The 17,624-nt window shown below is 44.5% G+C and overlaps 1 protein-coding gene across 5 annotated transcripts in view; it reads left to right on the top strand.

Moving 5' to 3' along the window:
* Positions 1 to 1,561: 1,561 nt before the first annotated feature.
* Positions 1,562 to 17,624, top strand: part of SLC18B1 (solute carrier family 18 member B1) — a 109,881-nt gene continuing 93,818 nt past the window's right edge. Inside the window, exons 1-4 of one of the 5 annotated variants that reach the window (XM_043542932.1) lie at positions 1,562 to 1,884; positions 5,262 to 5,401; positions 6,804 to 6,899; positions 11,467 to 11,540. In XM_043542932.1, coding sequence (XP_043398867.1) covers positions 1,839 to 1,884; positions 5,262 to 5,401; positions 6,804 to 6,899; positions 11,467 to 11,540 — 356 coding nt within the window. In that variant the 5' untranslated portion in view covers positions 1,562 to 1,838. Of the gene's footprint in view, positions 1,885 to 2,101; positions 2,253 to 5,255; positions 5,402 to 6,803; positions 6,900 to 11,466; positions 11,541 to 17,624 lie in introns of those variants that run through there. The other 4 variants (XM_043542931.1, XM_037893496.2, XM_043542930.1 and 1 more) reach the window with 4 other exon arrangements.

Raw genomic sequence — 17,624 nt, 5'->3', positions numbered from 1 at the left:
TTTGGACTTTTAAGATTTGGGAGTTCTGAACCTTAGTCTCGAGGTAAGGGCCTTTAAACTAATTTCCAACTGCTCCTTTCATGGAGCTTAATTAAAAGGGAGACATACTTATGTTAATTAGTGTGCTTGGTTTCTCATTGCCCTGATCTGAGCAAGCGCACTTGTTGACACCCCGGTAGGATAATGTAGGGTGAGGTGTATCTGCAGTACCACTTCTGGCCATGAGGGTGGGCATAGATGGCCCACCCCGTACATGAAAAGTGTCTATCACAATGTGCAATGAATGTCAATAACATAAAAAAGTACACAAAAACTCAAATGAACAAGTAAGACGAAAAAATAAGACTTTCTTGAAGCTTTGTGAAATTTAAAGTTTTCAATTTGCATCCTATAGAAGTTTCCTTTTGAGTTGAAAGAGAACCAACCTAGGCTGAAACCACTAAATTTCAGCAGGTCAGAAATACACATTAGATAACTTGGTGAGTTTTTTTTATTGAAAACCTAAAACAGGTAACATCCAGCATCCAGCTGTACCAACCCACCATGCCCAGATTCCTGTCTTCTTTGGATGTCTTCCAAAATTGTTCCTCACCTCCATTGTTCCTGCACAGGGGGACAGCTGGCCTGCTGCCCTATTTGTGTCTTCACGGGAGCAGAATAAGTTAGATCTGCTTCAAAAAATATGACCTGGAAATCTTTGGGAGAATGGAAGAAAAATCCAAAGCTTCTGCCTGAACCTTAGCCCAGAAAACTATGAATTGCTCCTGTTCATCTCCAGGGGATGTTGACCCTAATGATGATGATGTAAATCTCAATGTCAACTATTTCACTGCTGATCAAAGCATAAGCAAATAAAGATTGACACATTCTACTGGAAATGGCATCTCTTTTTGGCATCATGAATGGCTGAAGCTTGAGTTATAGACAGCTCCTGTAGGTGTACCATCCTAATGAGATCCAATGACTGGAACAGGAAGCAAGACAGGGTGCAACTTTTTAACAGTGAGGGTAATTAATCATTGGAACAATTTATCTAGAGATGCGGTGAATTCTCCATCACTCAGAGTCTTTGTATGAAAACTGGATATCTTTCTAAAACATAGCTCCAACAGAAGTTATGGTCTTGATGTAGCAATTACTGGATAAGGTTCTGTGGCCTGTATTATGCAGGAAGGCAGACTAGATGATCATTATAGTCTTTGTCCTAAATGTTACCTAATGCTCACTCTTACTTTGCTCCATGCTGCACATACGTACACACACACACGTGTGTGGCTCCCACAGGTTTGTCTTGCGCTTGGAACACTGAATGACAGAATAACCCAAAAGAAAAGGAGTGGACTGTAGGGTGCCACAAGTCCTCCTTTTCTTTTTGCGGCTACAGGCTAACGCGGCTGCTACTCTGAAACCTGTCAGAATAACCACAGAACATTTCCATGGATGTGATTCCAGTGATCAGGTGTAATGTCCCTGTTTTGCTGTGACGATACATTCGCAGCTGTTCTTTGTCACCCTTCACAAATTCTCAGGGTAGAAAAAAGACCAATATGTACTAAAGCCGCTGACTGGCGGATTAAGCAAATATGGTGAAGCAGCCTGTGTCTTGTCAGTGAAAAACAGGGAGGGAACGGCCGTGTCAGCTGCTCCCCCCGTGCGGCTAATGAGCGTGTTTAGGGTGGGCTAAGCATGCTCACTAACAGCATCTGAAGCTACTGTCCTAAATCTGTTCTTCGCTGCGGTCAGGATCTCTTCCCTGTGCAAAACCGGGGTAGACTCTCAGAGGGACGTTGGTACTCTGGTGAAGCTACATTGGGCTGCGATATCCATGAGCCCTCGCTATGGGCAGCTGGGAAGCAGAGACGCAGGAGACTTTGCAAACCCCAGGTGAGTGTAGGAGAATTTGTTTCTTTCAGATCCTGCTCTCTTTAACCTTTTGGGTTGTGGGTCCCCCCGCAGAAACTGGGTGACTACCCAAGCATTGTCTGAACGCTTCTGAAACCCGGCTGACTTCTTTTGTTGAGGTTAGTGGGTTTGCGTTTCCTTAAGGTGGGACCTGATTTTTTCTGAGTAGCTGCAACTTTGAGGGCAGCGGACGCGTTTTGTCTGCACTCCCAGCCCTTTAGTTGTTTTTGTAACTAAACTCTGCACATCAGAAGAACTCAGAACTACGAAGATCACTGTCTGGCACATACTGCCGTGCATGTTTCCATCTCCCACTGTTGAAATTGACCCATTTCATCTTCTGTTCTTGGGTAATGTGTTCAATTGGCTTTTTGTCTTTGTGTGAAGGGTAGCTGAAGCTCCGCAGGAGCTTTTTGTCTGTTTATAAAGGCTATGAAGGGACGAACTCGAAAGTTTCTTGCTGGCTATTTAAAAACTCTCTGACCCAAGACAAATACCGAAAAGCCTTACTAGTGGGGCCTGAAGCCAAACCTGTTAAATAACTGTCTTAAAATACCTTGGAAAAAGAGCAAAAGGGTATCTTTGATTTTCTGGGAACTCTCTTCTGGCCTCAACCTCACTCTGGAGTGCAGAATATCAGGAACGCTTAAAATATACGCATGGCGGAGTGGAGAGAAAGAAAGTAGTAAATTTTAAATACTATCTATTGCAAACCTTCTTTGATGGATACAAAGAGCTGGCAAAGAACAGGAGTACTTGTGGCACCTTAGAGATTAACAACTTTGTTGGAGCATAAGCTTTCATGGGCTACAGCCCACTTCATCACATGCATTGAATGGAACATATAGTAAGAAGATACACACGTACAAAGAACATGAAAAGGTGGAAATTTATGAAATCCTTCCAAAAGGATTCCATTTATGAAATCCTTCATAAATGATCTGGAGGATGGTGTGGATTGCACTCTCAGCAAATTTGCGGATGATACTAAACTGGGAGGAGTGGTAGATACGCTGGAGGGGAGGGATAGGATACAGAAGGACCTAGACAAATTGGAGGATTGGGCCAAAAGAAATCTGATGAGGTTCAATAAGGATAAGTGCAGGGTCCTGCACTTAGGACGGAAGAACCCAATGCACCGCTACAGACTAGGGACCGAATGGCTAGGCAGCAGTTCTGCGGAAAAGGACCTAGGGGTGACAGTGGACGAGAAGCTGGATATGAGTCAGCAGTGTGCCCTTGTTGCCAAGAAGGCCAATGGCATTTTGGGATGTATAAGTAGGGGCATAGCGAGCAGATCGAGGGACGTGATCGTTCCCCTCTATTCGACACTGGTGAGGCCTCATCTGGAGTACTGTGTCCAGTTTTGGGCCCCACACTACAAGAAGGATGTGGATAAATTGGAGAGAGTCCAGCGAAGGGCAACAAAAATGATTAGGGGTCTAGAGCACATGACTTATGAGGAGAGGCTGAGGGAGCTGGGATTGTTTAGTCTGCAGAAGAGAAGAATGAGGGGGGATTTGATAGCTGCTTTCAACTACCTGAAAGGGGGTTCCAAAGAGGATGGCTCTAGACTGTTCTCAATGGTAGCAGATGACAGAACGAGGAGTAATGGTCTCAAGTTGCAATGGGGGAGGTTTAGATTGGATATTAGGAAAAACTTTTTCACTAAGAGGGTGGTGAAACACTGGAATGCGTTACCTAGGGAGGTGGTAGAATCTCCTTCCTTACAGGTTTTTAAGGTCAGGCTTGACAAAGCCCTGGCTGGGATGATTTAACTGGGACTTGGTCCTGCTTTGAGCAGGGGGTTGGACTAGATGACCTTCTGGGGTCCCTTCCAACCCTGATATTCTATGATTCTATGGAAGTACCCATACCAACTGTAAGAGGAAAGGAGGACTTGTGGCACCTTAGAGACTAACCAATTTATTTGAGCATAAGCTTTCGTGAGCTTATGCTCAAAGCTCACGAAAGCTTATGCTCAAATAAATTGGTTAGTCTCTAAGGTGCCACAAGTACTCCTTTTCTTTTTGCGAATACAGACTAACTCGCCTGTTACTCTGAAAACTGTAAGAGGCTAATTAATTAAGAGGAGCTATTATCAGCAGGGGAAAAAAACTTTTGAAGTGATAATCAAGATGGCCCATTTGTGAGGATTTCCCCATGTTAAGTATCCTCACACCTTCATGTCAACTGTCTGAAATAGGCCATCTTGATTATCACTTCAAAAGTTTTTTTTCCCCTGCTGATAATAGCTCCTCTTAATTAACTAGCCTCTTACAGTTGGTATGGCTACTTCCACCTTTTCATGTTCTCTGTATGTATAAATATCTTCCATTCTAGGCATCTGATGAAGTGGGCTGTAGCCCACAAAAGCTTATGCTCAAATAAATGTTAGTCTCTAAGGTGCCACAAGTACTCCTGTTCTTTTTGTATCTTAAATGTTTCTTACGTCTTTATTTGTAAGCTGATTGTTTCTGGGTCTCGGCTGTAAAACAAAGTATGTGAGGGATGAGGTGCAGACCTTTTTATAGCACATTAATACTGTGCAGACAAACTACTGCAACTTTATATGCTAGAAGTTGACAGTTCAGTTAAAGGTGCCCTGGGGTCTGATCAGGCAGCCACTACTCAGATGGGAAGTTCTCACTCCCACAAGTAATCCACTTAACTTCAGTGGAGCTATGTGTGAGTCACAGTGGCAAGATTTTTTTTTTTATATATATAATTGATGCTGCAAGCTGCTCAATGCAGAAAGAGACTGGGAGAGTCTCAGAAGTTAAGGGGACCCTGGGTGCAAGAGGCTATACAGGTCAGCTTGCAGAGTTGTGGGAAGGGTTTCACTTAAGCTATGTCTACAACTGCGCTTTTCTCATTAAAACTATTGTCCCTCAGGTAGGGTGACCACATGTCCCGATTTTTATAGGGACAGTCCCGATTTTTTGGGTCTTTTTCTTATATAGGCTTCTATTACCCCTCCCCCACCCCGCGCACACACCCCCTGTCCTGATTTTTCACATTTGCTGTCTGGTCACCCTACTCTCAGGGGTGTGGAAAAAAAAACCTCGTTGTGGGGTGGTTTTATTTTGTCAAGAAGAGTGGCTACACTGCTTACCTTACAGCAGCACCAAGGCTTGTAAGCTGTGCAGTGTAGACACTGCCTTGTAAAACGGTGCAGTAATATATTCAGAAAATGGTGGGTTTTAGGGCTCTTAATGGCAGAACATCAATTACCTTTTCCTGACCCATGGGTTTAGGTTACTAATTCCAAATTCCTGGAGGGCACATCTCTTGTAAACAGACAGCTTGAAATTGTGTCCCAGTTTATCAGAGCCTAATACAAATATTTGTAGTTCTAGAAAATGGCAGACCAGAAGTTCCCAGTGAAGAGTCAAGCAGGTTTACCAGAGATCAGCTCTTCACAATGGCAGCAGCTGCTTGTTTGAACTTCAGTTCGATGATTTGCTATTCAATCCTGGGGCCCTTTTTTCCAAGAGAGGTAAATCAATATTCGGCTCTGCAAACTATTATTCAAATTACTTGCATATTTTGTAGATCTTTTTAAGTTACTTCTACTTTAAATAATTAGATCATTTATATTGCAGCATCACCACTAGAGGCTACATGTGAGCCCAAGCCCCTATTGTGCCAGGCGCTGTAAGAGACAGTTCCTGTCCCAAAGCACTTGCAGCCTATTTTAACTGAGGCAGCTAAATCGTAGAGAGAGGTGAAGTGATTTGCCCTGCCTCGCATAGCAGGTCAGTAGGAAAACCAGGAATAAAACCCAGGTCTTTTGACTCCCATTCCAATGCCTTATCCTCTGGATATCACTCTTCCCTCCCCTCCCCCATCCACTTATGACTTCCCCCTCAGTCTTTCCCAGGCTAAAGTTTGCCTGGCTGGCAGATAGGAAAACCACCTTTATTGTCATATTAAACTGAGCAAACTTAATGTGCAAGCTGAGAAAAATAAATAAATGCATGTAGAGCCCCATGACACATCAGAGTAAGCAATTGCTCAGAGAAAGAGAGAGAGAGGCAGGCCCTGGGGCAATGCCTACAAGAGAGGGCTAAGGGTTTTCTCCTGGAACATTTCAGAGTTCCACTCACCTGCCTGATGGAGTGATCTTCAAAGCTTGCCCCCAGAGGCTGCATAGCCACCAGGATCTGAGAGGGCAGTGCTCTCTGCGCAGAGGCCTTGTACCTCTGTTCCAGTGCTGGAGTCACTCTGGTTCTTTCCCCCGGGCAGTGTAGCTCTAGCGGAAAGGAAAAGTACAGTTACAGAACATATTACCTCTTCCCAGGTAATTTCTATAAGGCCAGTGGGGAGATGTCATCATCTTTCCCCCTGCCCACTCCACACCCTTCCTCTGCATGGATCCAAAATTTGCAGGGTGTCTTCTGTGGCATCCTGGGATGTGGGGGTACAGGAACCAGGCTGTGGAGACAGCAGATTCCTTCATTTGCCACTTCCTTGCAGGGGCGTTGAGGTCTGTGCACACCAGGTTCCACCTGCGTACGGACTTAGGGAATGCGTTCTGTCCCTGAGTAAGGTCCAATTAGCTGACCTGTAGTGCAACACAGCAACTTTAGAATTTCCTTCCTTCACACCTGCTTCCATGTGGAATAGATGCTGCTTCTGCTCCTGACTACAGAAATACTGAATTGTGGTGCAATTTTAAATTGTTGTCGAGTTACTGCTGAATCTCCCATTCTTTAAAAGAGAAAATGCTTTATGACCATACTGGCAGGTACAATGTAAGAAGGATGAAGATGGAAGACTTGATTAAAAGTATTTTACTTAATGCTAACATTTTTCTTTGTGTACTGAGGTCTCTCTTTTTTTTTTTTTTTTTTTGGTCCATCTTCTAAGTCTGGCTGTCATGGTGTTTCCTTTTACAGGCAGAGAAAAAGGGTGCCAGTGACACAGTTGTTGGACTGATTTTTGGATGCTTTGCTTTATCTAATTTCTTGACTTCTTTAATAGTAGGCAATTATGTAAGTATTTTTACAGTTTTCAGTACTGACTTACTTATGGAATAGGACCTAACAACCTTATTCAGAGTCTGGTCCAGATAAACCAATTTGTGACTGCTGACATATGTTTGCTCTTTTAAGCAAGTGAAAAGATATGTAAACATAATAATGGCCATACTGGGTCAGCCCAAAGGTCCATCTAGCCCAGTATCCTGTCTTTCAATAGTGGTCAATGCCAGGTGCTTCAGAGGAAATGAACAGAACAGGTAATCATCAAGTGATCCATCCGCTGTCGCCCATTCCCGGGTGTTTAGTGGTCAGGAAAAACTAATTATGGGCACTCTGAGACTCCCTCCATACTCTAGTAAACGTATTTATGTTGTCTTCCTATTTTCCAATTGCTTTTACAGACATCTGCGCTCTTCCTTTCAATGAAGAGTCTGGACACCTGTAAATTCAGCTAGAAATTAGGAAGACGTCCAGCAGCATGAGACTAAGTTACTCTGCTGACCATCAGCAAGCACTCTACAGTCTCTGCAGTAGAGAAGCTGCTGTTTTTTCTTTTCTTTTCTTTTTTTTTTTTTAAAAAAAGAAGGCAGCTTTCTCTCTGACTGCACATTACACCAGCTGGGTTAGAAGCAATAGTTTGTGTGCTGTTTTTACACCACTGGGTTCTCGGAGACAGACCTCCCAGGAGAAGAGGTCAAAACTAGGACTGTCAAGTGATTAAAAAATAAATCATGATTAATAGCACAATTAATTGCACTGTTCAACAATAGAATACCTTTTTATTTAAATATTTTTAGATTTTTCTACATTTTCAAATTGATTTCAATTACAACACAGAATACTAAGTGTACAGTGCTCACTTTATATTTATTTCTGATTACAAGTATTTGCACCATAAGATAGAAATAGTATTTTTCAATTCACCTAATACAAGTACTGTAGTGCAAACTCTTTATCATGAAAGTTGAACTTACAAATGTAGAATTATGTACAAAAAAATGCACACAAAAACAAAACAATGTAAAATTTTAGAGCTTGCAAGTCCACTCAGTCCTGCTTCTTGTTCAGCCAATCACTCAGAAAAACAAGTTTGTTTACATTTGCAGGAGATAACGCTTCCCGCTTTTTGTTTACAGTGTCACCTGAAAGTGAGAACAGGTGTTCTCACGGCACTATTGTAGCCTGCATCACAAGATATTTACGTGCCAGATTCAGTAAAGATTCATGTGTCCCTTTATGCTTCAACCACCATTCCAGAGGATATGCATCCATGTTGATGATGGGTTCTGCTCGATAACAATCCAAAGCAGTGTGGACCAACACATGTTCATTTTTGTTACCTGAGTTAGATGGCATCAGCAGAAGGTTGATTTCTTTTTTGGTGGTTCAGGTTCTGTAGTTTCTGCCTTGGAATGTTGCTCTTCTAAGACTTCTGAAAGCATGCTCCACACCCCATCCTGCTCAGATTTTGGAAGCCACTTCAGGTTCTTAAACCTTGGGTCGAGTTCTGTAGCTATTTTTAGAAATCTCACATTGGTACCTTTTTGCATTTTGTGAAATCTGCAGTGAAAGTTTCCTTAAAAAGAACAACATGTGCCGGGTCATCATCAGAGACTGCTATAACATGAAATATATGTCAGAATGTGGGTAAAACAGAGCAGGGGGCATACAATCCTCTCTCAAGGAGTTCAGTCACAAATTTAATAAATGCTTTTTTTTTTTTCCAAGCGGCATCAGCATGGAAGCATGTCCTTTGGAATGGTGGCCGAACCATGAAGGGGCATATGAATGTTTAGCATATATAGCATGTAAATTCCTTGCAATACCCGGCTACAAGAGTTCCATGCAAATGCCTGTTCTCGCTTTCTGGTGACATTGTAAATAAGAAGAGGGCAGCATTATTTCCTGAAAATGTATACAGGCTTGTTTGTCTGAGCAACTGGCTGAACAAGAATTAGGACTGAGTGGACTTTGTCTTTGAGTGCAGATATGTAACAAAAAAAAAAATCTACAGTTGTAAGTTGCACTTTCAGGGTAAAGAGATTGCACTACAGTACTGGTATGAGGTGAATTAAAAAATACTATTTCTTTTGTTTATCATTTTTACAGTGCAAATATTTGTAATAAAAAATAATATACACTGAGATTTCAATTACAATACAGACTATAATACAAAAAAATTCCAAAATAGTTAATAAATTTCAATTGGTCTTCTATTGTTTAACAGTGCAATTTAAAAGTGTGATTAATCACCATTATTGTTTTAATCGCAATTCATTTGTGAGTTAACTGCCCTAGTCAAAATTGTGGCCAGAATATGCTGTAATCAAAAAAAAAAAAAAAAAAAAAACCCGTGGACAGGAGAACTTTTTTTGAAGTATCTTCTTTTAATTTCAATTTTGCCTCTCTTCATGACTAGTACTCAAAGATTTGAGAAACCCCTTGTTAGTCTCTTTCAAAATTGACACTCCTCCCACCCCCACCCCCTCACTGCAGTGATTACAGTCTGGCCAGTTAGTGGGCCTGGAGCTAAACCATGCAAGAAAACATTTTAAAGCTGGAAAATGTCTTCTAGGTTCTTACCTTAAATATGGCTATCAAATATAGTTCTTAAGTTTTAGTGTACAGGCTGCTTTAAGGCCTAACTACACTTTTTTTAGTGTTAAGAGAGTGTTTATCTTTTGCCCCTTCCTTTTTTTGGGAGGGGGGCGAGGGTGGATGGTGTGTGTGTGTGTGTGTGGGGGGGGGGGAAATAGTACTTGAAAATCTTTTCAATGAAAGTGTCATTAGACCTCTAGTGTTTCCAATGGAAAGTCCCTTCAATCTACAAGAAAAAGAATAAAAGCCCTTACAACAGACCACAGGGGTGAAAGTAAGGCAGCATGGGTTGCTGTAAAAATGGCCACCGGTACTGGTCTGTACAGCTGACTTTGCCACGACAGCGCTTTAAAGGACCTACTTAAGTGCTGCCGCAACAGCACTTTAACGTCATTGCCCCTTTTGCCTCTCCCCGGGCTGCCAACGGGGAGCGAAAGGAGCAGCTGCCCTGGGGCCGGCGAGTTAAAAGGGCCTGGGGCTCCGGCCGCCACCCCGGACCCTTTTAAATCACTGCTGGAGCCCCGGGTGGCGTGAGCCAGGCAGTGCAGATGGGCTGGCTGGGGGATGCTGACCCCCAGCCCCACCCCTTCTGCCTGAGGCCTCCACCCCTTCTGGGGGGGCTGGAGCCAGATACCGTACCAGTAGGAGTTCAATTTTACTTTCACCCCTGACAGACCAGTAATGTAGAGGAGGAAAAAGAGGCATCTGGTTGTTTTCTCAGCACTGCTAATATATTTACATTACTGCATTCATTTTCTTCTACCCACCTCCTGACCAGTTCTAAGTTTACCTTCTTTCTCGCTCCTTTCCATCAGTCTACATCCGTCTCTCTCTTCTGCTACCTCCCCCCACATAAGTTAGACTCCTCCAGGTGCTTTCACACAAGGCTGAAAATATTCCTCTTGCTGAGCCACGAGGCTGCCCCACAGGTAGCTTTGGTTGGAGTTGTAGTCTTTATGTATCTTGACAATATTTAGGAGTGCATGTGACTTCTCAACTGCAAGGTAAGTGAGTGGGGGCTGTGGAGCAGCTGAGAGGCCTCCACTGGGGGTGCTGCTGTGTGAAATGCACAATTCATTACTAATGGAAGAGACAAGTGGGTAGCCTATATCAGTGATCAGACATCTCAGGGTTTCACTGAAAGCAGGACAAACCACTGGCTTCAGTAGAACAGGCTGCAGTACAGGAACTGGTTCTCTAGACCCAAACAATCCAAAGAAACTGAAATATCTGCTCATGCTAAGGCAGGGTTAGAATGCAATTAGAAGCCCCACAGAGTTATATTGTTGAAGGTGACCTGGCCATAGGCTGTGCCCTCAGCCATCCATTTCCTAGCTGGTAGAGACTGTAGTGAAAGCAGGCCATGCTGTCTTGCCTCTGGCATTTCTGAAAATGGGGAGAAGTGAGGTGCGTTCCCTACCTCAGAGGTGGTCACTAGTTTCTTTTAAAATTGGCTTCCATGACAGAATGATCTTTTCCCTGAATAATTAGTCTTCCACAGATCCTGTGTTTACTGCCTTCTGGAGCTTATATGCCCTGCACTGCATACCCTGTTGTCTTGGATTAGTTTCTAGTCTGTTAGATAGATGAGCAAAGGAGGAGCTGACTAAAATGGCCGTTTCCATCGCCTACCTTAATAGCACCATTACTGCCTACTATAGGCAATGCTGGATGTATGTGAATCACTCCATCGAATTGATATAAGAATGCTGGGGCATTCTGCCACTGTATAGAGGTTACAGCAAATGGCTGTGAGAGTGTTAGCTCTACTAGTGACTTACTGTTGGAAAAAGTAGGTTAAGTCACTTAACCTAAAAATACTCTAAATGGTTTGGTTACAAGTTAAATGTGGGGAGAGTCAGTGATTTTTTTCTAGAATGTACACAGTGTTTTTTATTTCATGACAAAACTCCCCAAATTTCCTTGATAAAAATGGACTGGAGATAATTAAAATGTAATATTTATTCTTCACCAATTGCAGCTTGTACAAATTGGAGCCAAATTCATGTTTGTGGCTGGGATGTTTGTCTCAGGATGTGTTACAATTCTGTTTGGGTGAGTGTGTTTTCTTGCATCTTATTTGTAGTGTGAAATTTGCATTGTGTTGTTAATTCTACGAAAAACAGATGGTCTTGCTGTTAAAACTCAGGGATAGGAGTCAAAAGACCTCAGCTCCGTTTCTGACATTGGGCCAATGACTTAACTTCTCTTTCTTAGTTTTCCTCTTCTGTAAAGTGGGAATAATACTAACTCAAAGGGCTATAAGGCTTGTTTAGGACTGAGACCCTTGGCTGGAAGGTGCCATAAATGCAATTTGCTGTTTAGTTATTGGAAAAACCTCAAGTAAGTATGGTAATAAGTGCATACAAAATCTAGCTTACAAAAGGGGATTTTTCAATTGTTTTAAATCCATTTGGAAATTGGAAACTTTGCCTGGTCATTGTAGGGGCTAAGGCACCAACTTGTGCAATGTGTAGGCTTTATTTTTAAAAAGTGTCTATTCCCCATTGGGCAGCTGTGAAACTGTGAAATCAAGTTCAGCTTTGTGGGGATGTTGCTTGTCAAAACTATAAGGAGTAACGGAGGAAGGCACTGGAGTTCTTCACAGGGAAGAAGGTTGCTGTGCTGGCCCTCTGCCCCCAAAGCGGGGCAGGGGAGTTGGAGGAGGGCTAGAGACTGTTTCCCTCCCCTTCCCAGCAGCAGGTAGAACTCTCCTTTTCCTGTTCAGGCACTAGGGGTCAGGGCGGGCTCTACGGGTGTGGTGTTTTGTTTTTTTTTTTTGCCACCCCAAGCAAAAAATTTGCTGCCCCAAGCTCAGGTGGGGCTGGGCCTTGCAGGCGGCACTGGAAGAGGAGGGAGTGACGTCACCTTCTCCCAGCCCCTGCAGGGGCTTCCCCCCGCTCCCCCCGCCCGGCCACGCAGAGAAGCCCCGATATAAGGGGAGGCACAAGGCAGCGCAGCAGCCAGTGCGCAGATGAGGTGGCGCAGCCCCGGCTCCCCGGCAGTACTCGCTCTCTCCTCCCCAGGTAGTGGCAGGGCCCTGGCAGCTCAGCATCCCAGGGCTGGGGCTTCCCCTTCCCGCTGCGGCCAGGAGCGCGGTGCCCTCGCCCCGTCTAAATGACACAGCTCTGAGAGCGCAACTGCTCCGAAAAAATAGATGGTTGGAACGCCGCCCCTGGAAATGTGCTGCCCCAAGCACGTGCTTGCTTTGCCGGTGCCTAGAGCCGGTCCTGCTAGGGGTATGTCTACAGTGCATTGTCATCCTGGGTCTGTGGAATCCGAGTCTGCAGACTCGGTATCTTAGTTTTGCATCCACACTGCATAGTGAACCTGGGTTTATCATTTCTGGACCTGGGTCTCGCAATCATGCTGACGCATCCATACTGTGCTATGCTGACCCCAGTCAAACCTTATTCTTGGGGCATATTCCAGGCTTCCTAGTGTAGCCTCTCGCTGTAGCCATTCTAGGCCTTGTTTCACTGTGTATTGTGGAGAAACTTGACTGTCCATCCTACAGCACTTGACTGGAAGTTGTCTCAGCCTGCCAATGCATCCAGCTGAGTCATCTTTGGGTCTACACCCTCCCAAGAACCAGAGCCATAACCATGGGTGAAGCACTGTTGGAAGAACTTGTCTAGCTTGCACTTTCCCTCCCATTTCAGGAAACGGTAGAGTGTCCATGAGATGCTGGTGGTTATTTTAATAGTGATTTTTGGTCCTACTGGAGGCACTTCTCAGAAGGGAATACAGATGTAGCAGACTCCAGATGGTGGGTGCTGTTCATGATTCTTGCTATAACTGCAGATTTTCCCCATGTGTTGACTGGTGCTTCTGGAGCAGGGCCATGAGAACGACTAGTGGGATCAGATCATGTGGACCTGGGATGCCCAGCAGTGGCTCCAGAACTTTCACATGAAGAAGCAGATGTTTCTGGAGCTTTGTCATCAGCTTGCCCTGACACTTCAGCATCAGGACACATGTGAGGGAGGCCAGGCTGGTCAAGAGCAAGGTTGCTATAGCCATCTGAAAGAAGGCTGCCCCTGACTGCTACAGATCCATGGCTAACCAGTTTGGTGTTGGCAAGTCAATGGTAGGAGCTGTGCTGGTGGATGTTTGCATGGTAACTGGAACTGAGATTTACCTAAAGGTTAATGGGCATAAACGAAGTCCCTGAAATAATTTTGAGAGATTGGGCTTTCCAAACTGCACTGGGGCATGGATGGGACTCCTGTGTCCTTAATTCGCTCTCCTCAAGGAGCATGAGTGCATAAACTACAAGTGATACAACTCAATCATTATGGAGGCCCTGGTTGACCACGGAGGCTAATTCATGGATGCTAATGTGGGCTGTTCCAGCAAAGTACATGGTGCCAAGGTTTTCTGCAGAACAGGACTTTACCTTCATGGACAGGCTGGGACACTATTCCCACCAAATGAGATGGTCAAAAATAGAGTAACTGTCCTCACTGTTGTTCTAAGGAATTCCACATACCCCTTATGGCTTATGAAACAGTACCCTGATCTCAGAAGGCCTGGCAAAAAAGGTTAATTACACCTTCAGTAGCTGTAGAATGGTGGTTCAGTGTGCCTTTGACAGATTGAAATCCTACTGGGGCTGTTCTGTTACCAGATTTGCCCATTACTGTGGGATATGCTCATTTATTAGGGTTACTCTTCTGGGGGTGTGGGGGGCGGGGGTTCTGTAATTCTATTGTACTGCTTGTGTCACTTGTTTGCATATGGCACTCTATTCCTCCCTTCTGCAAGTCCCCTCCCAGTGGAGGTATCCTGCAGGACGTAGGTTCCCCAGGGCTGGGTTCCTCCAGCCCCAAAATCAAATGAGCACACACACATTAACAGAGCAAGTATGAGTGGACCGGGTCAATCAGCACTCTCAAGCTGGCCCTTATATGTCCCTGGGCTCAATAGCCTGGGCCAAGCAGCACTTCCAAGCTGCCACCCTTGTATGCCACAGGTACTGCACCGGAATAGAGTAAGCCTGAGCAGGCTGGGTCGAACAGCACTTCCGGGCTGCCACCCTGATATGCCCCTGGACTTGGCGGACTGGGTCCGCAACACTTCCAAGCTGCCACCCTCATATGTCACAGGTTCAGCACATCCCTATCCCCACTTTCTTGTCACAATTGTTCTGGTAGTAACCCACTTGATGAGCAAACCCTACAGTATTTTGGAGCGCTACAGGGATCTTTAGCTTAGGTAAGAGAAGAAGAGACTGCAGAGTAAATAGGGAAGCCAGAAACACAAAAGAGTAAAGATCAGAGAGAGGGAGGGAAGCAATCAGCTTAACCATAAATGAGTAATCAGCATAAGATGATGTTGGAGACTTAAAGCCCAGGAGGTTGTCTTGTGTCCGAGATCAAAACAATGAGTCTTGGGGGAATAAAACAACATTTTGTCCATCACTGAGGGAACAAAATGGACAGTGCTTTTTGCTTCCATGAAAGTTGGATCCTGGCCTTGAGGCTGGTGATGCTGAGAGGTTGCTGTAGGCAAGAAACTTAGCTTAGGCAAAGCTTCCCACCTGTTAAAAGTTTTGATTAGTCTCTGAGAAGTGTTATACTTATTTGTAACCAGTTCTCCTTTCACCATTTTAGTCAGTTTCACTTACGTCTCTGGCCTTAATCAATAAGCTTATTCTTGGGTTTATTATAAATTCATCTCAGTGCTTTTATACTTAGTAAAGTGTGAATCTTGAACTGAAAAACAGGCTGATGAGTACGCTCTCTTTGGAGACAGCCAACTTGGTAATTTCTGCGAGTGTCTAGTGACAGGATCTGGATATTACAGGGAACACTCTTCTAGGGAGCATGGGGATTACAATGTTAACCTGCAGGGTACAGTAAAGGCTGGCACAGCTTCTCCAGAGATTGTTTGGGTGGCTAACAAACTGGTGAGACAGGGAGTTGGTACCAGTTTAGCACCACTAAGTTGGTCTTTCTCTTGCTGAGACAGGTGGCTAACTAACTGACTCGTAATCCTGTCCACTCCGAGAGGAAAAAAACACTCCAGCTCTGTTTCACCAATCCTGAGTGCCTCCCACCCCAGTTCTCTTTGGCCTTTCTAGTGTGTCATGTATGCACTGGCTGCTGCTTCACAGGACTGGAAGAATGAATGTGGCACACATGCCCATTCCAACTGGGGTTCATGCCTTGTAGCATGTACCACCCGATCACAGAATTGTCCAAAGGGTTCTGGGGCTGCAGGATACAGTAGCGTGGTGGGGCTCAGGGTGTGGGACTGGAGCAGGAGGTACAGATGTAACTCTGGTTGGAACTTTCAGTCTCACTGCCCTGAGCACAAGCAGCTTCCCTAACCTTTCTGCTGCACTTGATTTTTCTCCTTCAAGTGTTGCTTTGGCTCCAGAAACTATACTGCCAATCTCTTCTAATGTGCTGCAGCCTCTCTCTCTGTCAGCCTGGCATACGTCCTCATCCCATTGGTATTACTGCTGATGACCTGGTTTATCCAGGGTGTCAATTATCAATTCTTCTTTCCTGCTTCCTCCTTGATCTCTGTAGCCGCATATGGCTGCCCCCTCCCCTGACCCCTAAAAAGGTCCTGGTTGACTGACTGCCCTGCAGAGGTGAAAGGGCTGGCAAGACAAATGAAAGAACACATTATTATCTGAGTATTTCAAAAAGAAGCTTGACTTCATCTATAGCGAAAGTCAAGGTCAAAAATGATACTTTGGGTTTTATTCTTAGAAAAAGTTGGTTCTTAGATACTGTTGAGAGTTGAGCAGAAACCAATCGCATTATGATAAGGTCTGACTTACAAAATCAATTTAAATTATTTCTAATATTCCAGTCCATTTTTTCCCTTGTAGTGGAAGAAGGGCGACCACTTGTCATGGTTTACTACCTATGGTTTTCTAATCATTTTAGACTTATAGTGCCTGGCCAGTACATCTACGAGTGGAAGGGCCTATGGAGGAGGCCCTAATGAGCATGCCCTGCACTGAAGTGTGACCACCCATTTGGAGTCTGTGCTCCGGGAAAAGTTTGCAATCATCAGCAAATGGGATTGTGTGGAAAACTTGTGGGGAAAGCAACGGGATGCTGAGTTCACTTGCAGATAGTGAAGCCTCCCTGCAAGCTCCCTGCAGTCCTGCGCTGACCCCAGTGCAGCTTAAGCTTACACTACAGCCCCCATAGTTACATACAGACACCCCAGATCAATTTGGACTCCTTATATGGCACCCACAGACTATTCACACACACCAAGGACCGCCTGGATTCCTCATAGGGCATCCATAGCCTAAATAACTTTTTACCCCTCCCCTGTTTGGATCATAGCTCAGTAAAAGGGACTGAAAAGCACCCCCCTTCCTGGCATCTTTCTGGACTCCTAATACAGGACTCCTGGAGTAGATACAACCCCAGGTGCATTTTGGACAGTTAGTAAGGCACCTGTGGGCTATAAATTCTCCCCCATCCCCATTACAGCTGAGAGTAATTGGACAGCCAGGTTGGCATGGTCTAGTGGTACCGATTTGTATGGCATTATGTACTATCAGTAAAAGGCTCTTTATCTCCATAAAGCATCTTTGACACAAGGGGAGGGGCTGAATATTTAGTAAAAAATTTCATCATAACTGCTTAACTTTTTGTTTTCACTTCCCGAAATCCATTTTGAATTTAATGTGGCGGCTGGGAGTGGGGGGTGACACAAGGGTGCTGGCATGTGTTTCGCCTTTAGCAGCTACATGCTGCTACCCCCAATAATCATTTCATTGGGGCATAAGCCAAAATCGACTCTTCCATATATTATCTCATGTTAATTCTCCACCCATGTCCTAGGACCTGGGTCTGAGAGCTTATTGACCCAAGTCAAAATATTTGTGTGTGGATGCTAAAGGAGGTCTGGGCTCAAACCTGAGTCTTAGCATGGATTTACAATCCAGTATAGACATACACTAGAGATACTGGAGCTTCTAATATATCAAATACATGCAAAAGCTGGAGCACCCAAGCAGGTCCTGGGACAGCACCTTCCACAGCACCTGAGAGTGAAAGTGGAACTGAGCTTCTCATAAGGACACTGTCCCTGGACTCTGATGGAGGTGGGGGAGCCTGCATTGCCTGCTAGGTGTCTAAATGTTTCAAGCTCTTTCTTTAT

Source organism: Chelonia mydas, chromosome 3 (genome assembly GCF_015237465.2).
Source record: "Chelonia mydas isolate rCheMyd1 chromosome 3, rCheMyd1.pri.v2, whole genome shotgun sequence".
NCBI lineage: Eukaryota > Metazoa > Chordata > Testudines > Cheloniidae > Chelonia > Chelonia mydas.
This window is presented reverse-complemented; position numbering and strand designations above follow the sequence as displayed.